The 13,398-nt window shown below is 41.1% G+C and overlaps 1 protein-coding gene across 2 annotated transcripts in view; it reads right to left on the reverse strand.

The window, feature by feature from the left end:
* FSTL5 (follistatin like 5) overlaps positions 1-13,398 on the reverse strand; it is a 1,055,781-nt gene that overhangs the window by 169,647 nt on the left and 872,736 nt on the right. For both annotated transcript variants that reach the window (XM_073606014.1, XM_073606023.1), the window contains exon 10: positions 11,644-11,778. In XM_073606014.1, coding sequence (XP_073462115.1) covers positions 11,644-11,778 — 135 coding nt within the window. The remainder of the gene's footprint in view (positions 1-11,643; positions 11,779-13,398) is intronic.

The following is a 13,398-nucleotide window of genomic DNA, read 5'->3' on the forward strand; positions in this document are numbered from 1 at the left end:
AAGGGGGCTAACAGTAACTGCCCTAACACAGTAACTGTCACAAACTGACACCATGCAGTAATCAGAAAAAAAAACTAAAAAAAAAAACTGCTTGGTGTCAGTGTGACGGGGGAAGGGCGATTAGGGGGTGATGGGGGGGGATCGGGGGGTAAAGGGGGGTGTTTTGTGTGCCCGGCGTGTTCTACTGTGTGTGTGTGTGTGTTTTACACTCACATTGAAGTCTTCTCTCCTCGGCGCCGGAACGGAAAATACCGAGCCGAGGAGAGATGACATAATTTCCTTTGCTGCTGTTTAGCATACAGCAGCAAAGGAATGATTTGATTGGCCGGCGGCGATCGCGAGGGGGGGGCCACGAACGGATGGTCTCCCCCTCATCTCTGATCGCCGCTGGTCAGAAGCAGACCGCCTCGGGCACCGGGGGGGTCCGATTGTACCCCCCGCCTGCGGTAGGCAGATCACGTTTATGTACTTGATTCTGCCTGCCCGTGCCACATTGCCGACGTAAATCGGCGTAAGGCGGTCCTTAAGTGGTTAAACGCAAAGGAGAGGCAATAGTTGAAATAGATGGTGCCATGGAGATGATAGTATGTGTGGCCGTGGCTTGGGGACCATGAGTGACATGGGGTGAAGGGTGAGATATTGCTGCAGATCGTGGAAGTGCCTGTTTCGAGTGAGCCGATTGTGAATGACGAGGTAACACAGTGCCAAGTTGATGTGTTAGGGATTCGGTGGAAGCTGCATCCGAATTACCCTTACGTTTTTTGGGCAGTCTGTCATCTGAAAGATTACGGTAGATGGTAGACTGAGTAGAAGAGAGGGATGAGGAAGAAGATGACAGATTTCTGACCATCCTGACCATCCTCCCTGTGTATGGGTGTCATTACGGGATTGTTTGGGCCCAGCTCTCGTTTGTCTTTGGTGGGAACTTGCTGTAGGGTGAGCGTTTCTGTCCATGATGTCTGTTTCAATGCCATGCTCTCACTAAAAATAATTATATATGTACTTTTTGGTAACCCATTATAATTCTCTGTTTCTTATTTTGTTTAGTTTGTTACGCTATTTTTGTTCCGATTTGCACATCCCCTGAAGAAGCAATCAGCGAAACATGTCGGGCTAGTGTGCAATGTATTGTTTTGTTAGAACCTACTAAAACCTTGAGACCACCATTTTTACCACCATGATTTAGAATGTTGTCTTTGGATTGTTTAAACTTTGCTTAAATAAAATATATTGTGAAATATTTTTAAACAAATATATTCCTTTGAGACTCTTTTTGGCACCGTAAAAATCCCTGCATTTTCTTTGTTCCAATTACAAGTTTATTGGGTTTTCATAGCATAACACAAATCGAGCAAGTCATAATAAAATTCCCATATACCCTAAACCTGGAAACAAGGCTATACAGGAAAATTAGAAAGGTTGATCCCTTGTCACAGTGGGATAGTGCAGGGATTAATAATCTCTACAAAAATTAAAAGGTTGGTGGTTTAACAATCCCTCCAGGCCAATAGGCTGAAAAAAGGGTAAATGACACAAAAAGTACACATGAGGTTGGAAAATAATTCTAGATAGGGCCAAACTGAGAGTAAGCAGAAAGAAATAGGGAGTAAGTAGAAAGAAGTATAAAAAGGGGGTTGTGGGGGGTGCAGGAACACAAGGTGCCCTGGGCAAATAGGGCAAGAAGAAAAAAAACTGAGCCATGGAATCATGGTTAGTTTGTTACAGAGATAACAGAGTACAGAGTACACAGAGAGAAGGTCTATTTCCACATAACTAGGGATGTTCAAGCCCATTATTGCCTTGTATGTGGTGAAGACACAGGACTAAAAATTTTGATCCAGGGGCAAGACCACCAAATATGTAGCCCCTCACAACGCCAACAATGAATGAAATGTCAATTTGCAGAGAATACCCAATTGTGTGCAAGGAAAATGTTAAAAAAAAGTTTTTGATTGCACATGATTGTATAATGGAAGTCATCAGAGCTTTACCATAAATCACTAAGCTCTGGGTAAAATTCAGTTGCAAAGTGCAACTTCCATTGCAAAGTGACCTGTCTATTTACCTTTAGTAAATCAATCCCAGACCCTCCTTATCAAAACACAGTTCTTCATTGGAAATAAGGTCACTATAGACCCTGCCTCATTTTTTTAATTGATACAGAAATGCTTGAAACAGAAAATATTGTAGCTCTAAACAGGACAGGGGTCTAAGGCACCCAGTATCAAGGCCTGGAAGATGTGGATAGGAGGCCATGTCCATCAAAGAAACAGAAGTACTATGAAGCCCTGCCGAAAAGTCAGGTTCCCTAAAATTTGAGTCATAAGACCGATATAAGATTAAATTGCCCAAATTTGATCGCAACATCCCAAACCTGTAGTAGAGGAAGGCTACTGATAGGAAAAGGAATAACAGTGGTCAGTCTCAAATGTTTGAACCCAAAGAAGAGAAGTAAAACAAATGGGCGAAAGTGCATCTACCAGGTCAACTCACAGTTTGTTTCTGGTGTGAAACATCTCATCTAAAATATGCATCAGGGTGCATATTTGCAAGGTGTGGGAGACCTAGGCCAATTGACTGTTTTTGTTTGATAAAAACAATATAGTGCAAGCATGACAGAGCATGCACCCACATGTAGTGTAAGAGTTAATTTTGTAGTGGTAAAAAACTGTAATGTTTGCATGTATTTGTGTCATACAAATGAACCAAGAGTGTTTCTTTGTCAACCATTCAACCATTCTTTCAACATAGCATGTGTTGACTGGAGGAGAGGTGGGTAAATAAGAATATATAGGTGAATTAGATTAGCTTGGATCTGTACCCATAGATATTTAACCAAGTGAAACCCTGGTTAGTGAAGCGAAAGGAGAGGTATTATATGGGGTGCCACTAGACTCCCTGTAAAAATCTAATGTCAAGTGGAACACATGTATTGGTATTAACCTGGGAACTTGCTAAAGGATCCAAATATGGTAAATTCTCAAAAGAAAGCAGGAAAGGTGATTTCAGTTGGACACATAAAAGAGAAGGTCATTGGCACAGAGTCCTATCATACGGTGATGGATACCAATCTGTACACATTGTATAGAAAAGCTTTTGCAGAGGGCTCTGGCTAAATGTTCCATTGTCAAGACATAGAAATAAGGTGGGAGAGGGTCACCCTGACATGTACCATAACAAACCTCAACAAGGTCAAAGATTGCGCCATTAATGAGGCTTCTTGCCATAGGGGCCATTAAGATTCATATGTTTTTGAGTGTGGATGGAGGCAGGCCAATTTGCTGGAGTGTTGCCTAGAAAATTGTCCAGGTAAGTCAGTCAAATACCTTCCCTGCATCAACTGAGAGGAGGTACAATGGATATATTGTAAAAGTACTTGAAAGGAAACTGTATTTTACCTTCTGAATGAGAAAGAGCTATCTGCAGAGCTCATCACCCCAATGCACACTGAATCCTGGGATTCAGGCATTTATCTCAAGTGCCTCTCTGAAAGCAGGCCTTTACTTGTTCTGGTGAGCCTAGCTCCATGGCTGCTGCATTCTGAAATGTCACCCTTTTTTTGTTATTTACCTTTTTTTTTTCTTCAAATGTTTTTCCCTGGGCCCCGCCCTCCCCACTATTCTCACCTAGGTGAGAATGGTGTGCCTTGTCCTCACAGCCTCCTGAGATATCTACATAACATATCCTAGGAGGCTGCAAGAGTGGGATAATAAGTGGTCAGTGTGTGGAACTGGTACACGTCATGAGTTGGCTATCCAAACCTGGAATAAGCAGCCAGCTCAGTATGGTAGGGGTGGACCATGATAGTGGCACAGGACCCCTGATGTCACACTTAAACAGAGGATGGCTGCAGGACAATGCTGCATGACAGATATGAGTGGGTAAAAAAAAAGGCAGAGGTAAGTGAAGTTCATCTTGGAAGTTTCTCTTGGTGAAGTTAGTCACAAACAGTAACAGAAAGAGAAGTCTGTCAATCTCACCATTGAAATGGTTATCAAGTGTCCATTTGTTTTTGTTTAAAATACGGCAATGAAATTGGTACTGGGATAAAAAAAATCCCTTAAACAAGTATTTGATCATTTAAAGTAAAAGTTCCATTCTCTCATTAAATGACTGCCCATTATATGTAAAGAAGTTTGTGTACCAAATGGTTGTAATTTATTAATTATTTTGACACTAACGTCATAAAAGCTCTTTAAAAAGATGTACTACGTTTCAGAGATTTTCCATTGCATACATTAGTGTCTCTGTAAGCTATAATGCAAAAATAATTTTGTTTACACATAGCACACAAGCACAGACATAAAATTAAGTGCCTATTTATATTATATCTCTGGAAATTAACAAAAAAGGCATTGTTAAGTGCTAACATGACAGCTTTATTTTTTTAAATGTAGTAAAAATATAGAGAAATAGCAGCAGCTAACACTGAGATTTTTTTTTTTTCATTTCACATTAGATAAACTGCAGATGCCATTGTTATAATATATAAGCAGTAAAATGAATAATTTCTAGCTACAAAAACAGTTTTAAATATATTGTAGATATAAACCAGGTTTTTGTTATTATGCTTTAGCGTGATAGACCTTGGATAGCTACTGTATCAGTAATGGAAATAACTTGGGCACATTAAGATTATTATGGTCAACATGCCCCTCTGTACTTTCTTTGCGCTGTATTGAATGATGTAAACAACTACTAGAGCCAATTAAAAATCATCTTTTACTAAATGTTATTACCATGCTAATTATATAAGTCAAAAAGCAACATATACATTTCAAAGAATTGCAATAACCAGAAAAATGTAATATTTCAATAATCTGATTTTAGCTTCCTACTTTAGTTTCCCACCTACCTTTTAGTGAAATTAGCCAAAAAGCAACATGTACATTTCAAACATTTGCTAAAACCAGTCAAATCTCATCCTTCCTAATTAGATTTAGTTCCCTGCCTTCAGCACATCATAACTACTCTTTATACTGTGTGCCACAAGTGTTTCCTCATCTTCCACTGCATGCACTAATAACAGTTCATGCTTTATAAACCTTTTGGGTGTTAGTTAAGTAGTAATTAAAAAGTAGACAACTGTGCCTGTTTAATTTCATTATAAGTATGTGCTAAAAACATATAATTCATCTAATTTATTCCTTTTTTATTTATTTTTTAAATATGAAATAGCCGGCAAATTTGCATGTACATTTGTTTTATGAAAATTGGGCAAAACCAAATATAACTAATGGTTACATTTATTCGCTATTTCCCTCTAGCATGCTCTAATATTGTTACATTGTATCTCTTCTTACAAAAATGCAGGTATTTCGTAAGCTCTCAGCTCTATCTAGTTACCATAATTTGGTATTTTACTACTGGCCATAATAAAAGAGCATTTGTTCAAAAGAGAAAATAGCATAAAGAACGTTCATTTTTGACCAGTTTGATCAATTCTTTGGACAAATAACTATGTGAATTTTCTATAAATAAATCCCTTACAGCCTCTTAAAATGCCTGTTCAAGATGGAAAACTGAACATTTAATTGGCTAGTGGCATCAATTATTGGAGTGTTACACAAGCATTTCCAATTTCATGAGAACACATTAACTCTAGCTATATTGGTGAGTATTAGGGATGAACCAACGGTTCAGTCTGAATGCCCAAACTTTATCCTATGTGGTCCCCTGTTCTGCAGCAGCTGAATTTTGACATATATATATATATATATATATATATATATATATATATATATATATATATATATATATATATATATATATATATATATATATATATATATATATATATAACAAATTCCTACTGTCACTGGTTCCTTAGAAACCCCTGCTTCTCTTTAGCAAAGGAGCAGGATAGTAGTAACCTCAATGCCCAAATATGGCCACTGGCCATATTTGGGCAGAGACATTGACTAAATATGGCTATATTTGGGCAGAGACATTGACTAAATATGACCATATTTAGTCAATGATGTTACCACTATCCCTGGCCCTTTCCTTATATATCTGATGACAGCTCTTTTTTTCTTGGTTACACTTTTTTTGTGAATAAGTAGGGGTGCTGTGAACCCAACATGCATTCACGTGGGGGGGGGTGATATCTGGGGGGCCCTTTTTATTTAAGGAGGGGGAATAATGCTCCCCCACCCTTTTCTGGCCTATTGCTCAGATTAAGGTTTTGGTATTATTAGGGGGACCTCATGCACTTTTTTGTTTCATGTGACGTATCCCCTTAGAATCCAGACCAGAGTCAAAGGATCAAAGGAAAGTATGTATTTCGGGCGGAATGCTACACTTTTTTTTTCATTCTTGCTGGAGGACACATGAATCCAGCAAATGGGCATTTTTAATTTGGCAGATTTGGCACCCATTGATTTCAATGTGGTTTGGGTTTGGCATTCAAACTTCTTAGAAGTTTGCAGGCCTCCTGCCAAACCAAACCTAGGGCAGTTCTGCTCGTCACTAGTGACTATAAGAATCAGTGCTTGATATCAAGATGTTAACTGATATTTCTTTCTTTTAAATTGGGATCAGTGGCTTTGTCTGTGTCCTGCATCCCAATTTATAGGAATGGGAGTGACTGCATTAGGAAGCATGTGAACAAGGCCATAGGCAGTTCAATTTTTTGGTGTATTTAAGAATCTGTTGTTATTTTTAAAACTTGAAAAACAGTCCTCCAGACAAAGAAGGCAATGGATACTAAATTATCCTTCTGTCTGCCAAACTCATCTTGGTTGAAGAATGAAGCTTGCTGCTTTCTAGACTTCCAGGTGTGTCAGATGCTGGAGTCCCCCACTGTGCTCTCAGCTTTACTTCATTGGCTCCTATGCCACTAAAGGACACAGGAGCTAGTGGACAGACAGTGGAACAGATAAGATGAGTAGGGATGAGCTTCGAGTTCGAGTCGAACTCATGTTCGACTCGAACATTGGCTGTTCGCAAGTTCACCGAACAGCGAAAAATTTGGGGTGTTCGCGGCAAATTCGAATGCCGCGGAACACACTTTAAAAGTCTATGGGAGAAATCAAAAGTGCTAATTTTAAAGGCTAATATGCAAGTTATTGTCATAAAAAGTGTTTGGGGACCTGGGTCCTGCCCCAGGGGACATGGATCAATGCAAAAAAAAGTTTTAAAAACGGCCGTTTTTTCCAGGAGCAGTGATTTTAATAATACTTAAAGTCAATCAATAAAAGCGTAATATCCCTTTAAATTTCGTACCTGGGGGGTGTCTATAGTGTGCCTGTAAAGGGGCGCATGTTTCCTGTGTTTAGAACAGTCTGACAGCAAAATGACATTTTGAAGGAAAAAACTCATTTAAAACTACCCGCGGCTATTGCATTGCCGACAATACACATAGAAGTTCATTGATAAAAATGGCATGGGAATTCCCCAAAGGGGAACCCCGAACCAAAATTAAAAAAAAAAAATGACGTGGGGGTCCCCCTAAATTCCATACCAGGCCCTTCAGGTCTGGTATGGATATTAAGGGGAACCCCGGCCAAAATTTAAAAAAAAAATGACGTGGGGTTCCCCCTAAATTCCATACCAGACCCTTCAGGTCTGGTATGGATTTTAAGGGGAACCCCGCGCCAAAAAAAAAAAAAAAACGGCGTGGGGTCCCCCCAAAAATCCATACCAGACCCTTATCCGAGCACGCAACCTGGCAGGCCGCAGGAAAAGAGGGGGGGACAAGAGTGCGGCCCCCCTCCCTCCTGAACCGTACCAGGCCACATGCCCTCAACATTGGGAGGGTGCTTTGGGGTAGCCCCCCAAAACACCTTGTCCCCATGTTGATGAGGACAAGGGCCTCATCCCCACAACCCTGGCCGGTGGTTGTGGGGGTCTGCGGGCGGGGGGCTTATCGGAATCTGGAAGCCCCCTTTAACAAGGTGACCCCCAGATCCCGGCCCCCCCCCTGTGTGAAATGGTAAGGGGGTACATAAGTACCCCTACCATTTCACGAAAAAAGTGTCAAAAATGTTCAAAATGACAAGAGACAGTTTTTGACAATTCCTTTATTTAAATGCTTCTTCTTTCTTCTATCTTCCTTCATCTTCTGGTTCTTCTGGCTCTTCTGGTTCTTCTGGTTCTTCCTCCGGCGTTCTCGTCCAGCATCTCCTCCGCGGCGTCTTCTGTCTTCTTCTCCTCGGGCCGCTCCGCACCCATGGCATGGGGGGGAGGCTCCCGCTCTTCTTCTCTTCTTCTTTTCTTCTTTTCTTCTTTTCTTCTCTTCTTCTCTTCTTCTTCATTTTCTTCTCCGGGCCGCTCCGCAATCCATGCTGGCATGGAGGGAGGCTCCCGCTGTGTGACGGCGCTCCTCGTCTGACAGTTCTTAAATAACGGGGGGGGCGGGGCCACTTCCCTGTGGCATTCCCCGTGACGTCACAGGGAAGTCCCGTCAAGTCACTGTGCGTCAGAGGGGGGAGGGGTCACCGGGTGGCCCCGCCCCCCCGTTATTTAAGAACTGTCAGACGAGGAGCGCCGTCACACAGCGGGAGCCTCCCTCCATGCCAGCATGGATTGCGGAGCGGCCCGGAGAAGAAAATGAAGAAGAAGAGAAGAAAAGAAGAAAAGAAGAAAAGAAGAAGAGAAGAAGAGAAGAGCGGGAGCCTCCCCCCCATGCCATGGGTGCGGAGCGGCCCGAGGAGAAGAAGACAGAAGACGCCGCGGAGGAGATGCTGGACGAGAACACCGGAGGAAGAACCAGAAGAACCAGAAGAGCCAGAAGAACCAGAAGATGAAGGAAGATAGAAGAAAGAAGAAGCATTTAAATAAAGGAATTGTCAAAAACTGTCTCTTGTCATTTTTAACATTTTTGACACTTTTTTCGTGAAATGGTAGGGGTACTTATGTACCCCCTTACCATTTCACACAGGGGGGGGCCGGGATCTGGGGGTCACCTTGTTAAAGGGGGCTTCCAGATTCCGATAAGCCCCCCGCCCGCAGACCCCCACAACCACCGGCCAGGGTTGTGGGGATGAGGCCCTTGTCCTCATCAACATGGGGACAAGGTGTTTTGGGGGGCTACCCCAAAGCACCCTCCCAATGTTGAGGGCATGTGGCCTGGTACGGTTCAGGAGGGAGGGGGGGCCGCACTCTCGTCCCCCCCTCTTTTCCTGCGGCCTGCCAGGTTGCGTGCTCGGATAAGGGTCTGGTATGGATTTTTGGGGGGACCCCACGCCGTTTTTTTTTTTTTTTTTGGCGCGGGGTTCCCCTTAAAATCAGGTCTGGTATGGAATTTAGGGGGAACCCCACGTCATTTTTTTTTTAAATTTTGGCCGGGGTTCCCCTTAATATCCATACCAGACCTGAAGGGCCTGGTATGGAATTTAGGGGGACCCCCACGTCATTTTTTTTTTTAAATTTTGGTTCGGGGTTCCCCTTTGGGGAATTCCCATGCCGTTTTTATCAATGAACTTCTATGTGTATTGTCGGCAATGCAATAGCCGCGGGTAGTTTTAAATGAGTTTTTTCCTTCAAAATGTCATTTTGCTGTCAGACTGTTCTAAACACAGGAAACATGCGCCCCTTTACAGGCACACTATAGACACCCCCCAGGTACGAAATTTAAAGGGATATTACACTTTTATTGTTTGACTTTAAGCATTATTAAAATCACTGCTCCTGAAAAAACGGCCGTTTTTAAAACTTTTTTTTGCATTGATCCATGTCCCCTGGGGCAGGACCCAGGTCCCCAAACACTTTTTATGACAATAACTTGCATATAAGCCTTGAAAATTAGCACTTCTGATTATTCATGTTCGTGTCCCATAGACTTTAACGGTGTTCGCATGTTCGAACGAACTTTTTTCCTGTTCGCATGTTCTGGTGCGAACCGAACAGGGGGGTGTTCGGCTCATCCCTAAAGATGAGTATATAGGTGAGGATAGAAAGACAAGCAAGGATTAATTGCTTTCTTTCTAGGGGGACTGCTTTTCAAGTTTTAAAATTAGAAACAGATTGTTAACCACTTAAGGACCAGCCTCGTTTTGGAATTTAGGTGTTTACATGTTTAAAACAGGGTTTTTTGCTAGAAAATTACAGACGCTATCGCCTCCGCCACTATTGATGGCTCCGGTAAGCGGCGGAGGGCACCGGATAGCGGCGGGAGGGGGGCCCCTCTCCCACCACCAATAAAAGTGATCTTGTGGCAAATCCGCCACAAAGACCACTTTTATCTGAAAGCCAACCGCCGCATGAAAACGGGGATACCGGGGTTATGGGAGCTAGCTGCCATAACAACGATATCCGCCGGCAAACTTTGGACGTACATCGGCGTGCGGCGGTCGGCAAGTGGTTAAATACACCAAAAAGTTGAACTGCCTATACTTGAAAATGTAACATGGATTTAGTAGCACAGTTTATTTTGACAAAGTAGTTCAGTATAAATATACACCGTCTTTATTCCTGACTAGAACATCAAAGTGCTTCTGCACATGTGACAGTGCCTAGGCACACACTGTTTTACTAGATTGATAGCCATTCTCTGCCCACTTGTGCTTCTGATTACTGGATTACATTGACAGTGTCATTGATAGTGTCTAGAAACAGGAATATTTTGGAAAGATGTTATGCAATGGCTCGAAAAAGTGGTCTTGGAAAACAACCGATACAGAGTCTTTAATGTAAGTACTGTATCCTTTACTTGAGTCACATTGTTACAAGCATAAGGTTTTGGATATTTAGATCCACTTTAAAATGACTGAGACTATTCACATTTCTAAATTTTTGTATCACCTAAAGTCATCTACGTAACAGCAACATAACTAAAACTTAACATTTCAATATCTATTAATGTTTTTTTTTTTTTATCTGTGTGATGATATTACAGCATATATATTAGTATTATTTCAGCATTAAACCAAAGCATCAGTGGGTTATGACTAGCATAGTGTTTGTTAAATGTCTTTGAAATATGAGCTAACTGCATATCTGTAATATGCAAGTCACCAGCCAGGCTTAAAAGAGAAGTATGGTTTTCTTTTTCTTTTCCCCATCATACTTTCCTAGGTGGATGCAGCATCAGTCCCCCGTTGCCTCTGCATTGAAAACTGAGCAATCGAATATCGCTGATCGCTCGTTTTTCACAACTCCGTGAGAAGAGAGCTGCAGACTATCAGTCACAGCTCTCTGCTCTTCTCCCTCCTTGCTCATTGGAGAGCTGAGCTGTGGAGGGGGCGGAGCGGCCATCTCAGGCTCTCAGCGGCTCGCTGAGACGGGTGTCAGTCCAGGCACTGGCAGATCCAGACTTGCATTGTCGGGATGACGCGGTGCCTGGGGTAAAATCTGTGACATCAGCAGAGAGCAGACTTTAGCCTGCTCTCTACTGAAAATGTGTCATAGGAGTGAAAAACGAATTGCACTTCTGTGACCCATAGAAGTACAGCCAAATGAGTTTTGGCTGGACTTCTCCTTTAAGAATATGAATTATTATCTAAAAAAAAAAAGATACCTGTATGCAAAAACAGTCTGTATAAGGATATAGTGTACATGCTATGTAAGCAAAAAGATTTCAAGGTTCATTTTCAGACCTAATAATATGCATGATTTGCTTGTACAACCTAATGCATTTTTTGAAATGTGATTAGTTCTTTTAAACATATTGCCATATTACTTTTTGTCCTTTGTACATACGTGTCTTCCTTGCAGAGTCTTCCACAAAGAGAGAAGAGATGTCTTCATCAACCCCGGCTGTGTTTTTTGCAATACATGTATATGCCCCTGTGTCTTCATAGCGGACATTACTGATGTGAACCTCGCTCCCATTTGCTGAAAAAGAAAGTAGTGTCTTTTAAAATGAGCTTGTTAAGTTTGGGTTTCAATACATCAAGCTGACTTTTCACAGTAAATCTATCTATCTATCTATCTATCTATCTATCTATCTATCTATCTATCTATCTATCTATCTATCTATCTATCTATCTATCTTTATTCTGCTTGTAGTATTTTGTAAATTTACACAAAAAAACTGAGGTCATAAAACATTAAACAAGCTCAGATATACACCTACACTACCATACATGTTTCAGTTATATTGTAAATGAGTGCTATAGTCTTTTGGAGAGGATATTACCAATTATCTAATCAGTCTACTGTAGAAAGTCAAATTATTATTTGTCTCATTGAAACAATCTATACGTGTAAACGTGTAAACTACTGTATATTATGTATCTATTTGTAGGTAATTTCTATTTTTTATAAAGTACACAAGCCATTGGTTTTAGAGGTGAGCTGATGTTCGGCAGACACTTTATTACGTAGTAAAGCACATTAGGAATTTAACAATGTTTATATATTGTATATTTTGCTAATTTTGTCCCAACCGTAACTTTGTCCCATTATAAATGTACAGATACGATCGTAAATACATTTTCTAGTTTGGATGTCCATACAAACCCTTTGTGAACTAGCACATTGTCCATGCATTGCACATCTCCTATCCTGCCATCTCCTATACTAATTTGGCTTGGAAATGCAGATTAAAGCCTAGCCATTCATGTCCATTGAATTGCATAACTGGAACTGCATCTTTTATTATCAGTGAACCCCAGACATTGGAAGAGAGTGGTTACCCTATGTATCATTATGTAGAGTTTTGCAAATCAATACAGCATTAATTTCAAACTGCAACCACAGTGGCATATATAGCTTCCCTGCTTTGTGAGGAACCCATGGTCTGGACTTCTCCATTCTAGAAGTAGGCTAATTCTGTAACCAGCGATATTATGATTATTATTATTATAATTATAGAGAACTATTATAGCACCAAATGTTTGAGCAGCACTTTACAACTTGAGAGCAAATGGAAAATCTTTTTTTTTCCAATAATTTTTATTGAAGAGTTTACAAATAACAGATATCAACAAACATAAGAACATTTGTAGAAAGTAGCCACTGTCGACATCTAACTATGGGTGATTCATACAATTAGATACATAAGACAAAGTGGGGTGTGGTCACATATGAACAGCCATATTATTAGTCATCGGGGACCAGGTTAGGAGTGTAGTCTGGTGTCCCCCCCCCACCCCATCTGGGATCAAACTGTGTCGGGGAGACCACACCTCCCATCCGCTGCTCCTTCCTAAAAGCAAAACAGCTAGTTACGAACTATTAAGAACCAGAAATATAGTGTTGACTCATCTACAGATGTGTAAATGAACAACATATCACGTATCAGTCTTTGCTGAGTGTACTGTATGTGAATGGTACATAGGTTTCGGTTGAAGGTATGTTTGATCTATCGTATCCTATGTGCTTAAATGCATCTACATGAAATGTATTGGGGCACTTGTTTGTCTTAACTGCCGTGATATCCTCATGAGGTATGAGCTAGTCATATACATTAGTATTATTGTATTGTGATAGCTTGTCAGTTTGCGAGAGGCG

This window comes from Aquarana catesbeiana, linkage group LG01 (assembly GCF_042186555.1).
Source record: "Aquarana catesbeiana isolate 2022-GZ linkage group LG01, ASM4218655v1, whole genome shotgun sequence".
Classification (NCBI taxonomy): Eukaryota; Metazoa; Chordata; class Amphibia; order Anura; family Ranidae; genus Aquarana; species Aquarana catesbeiana.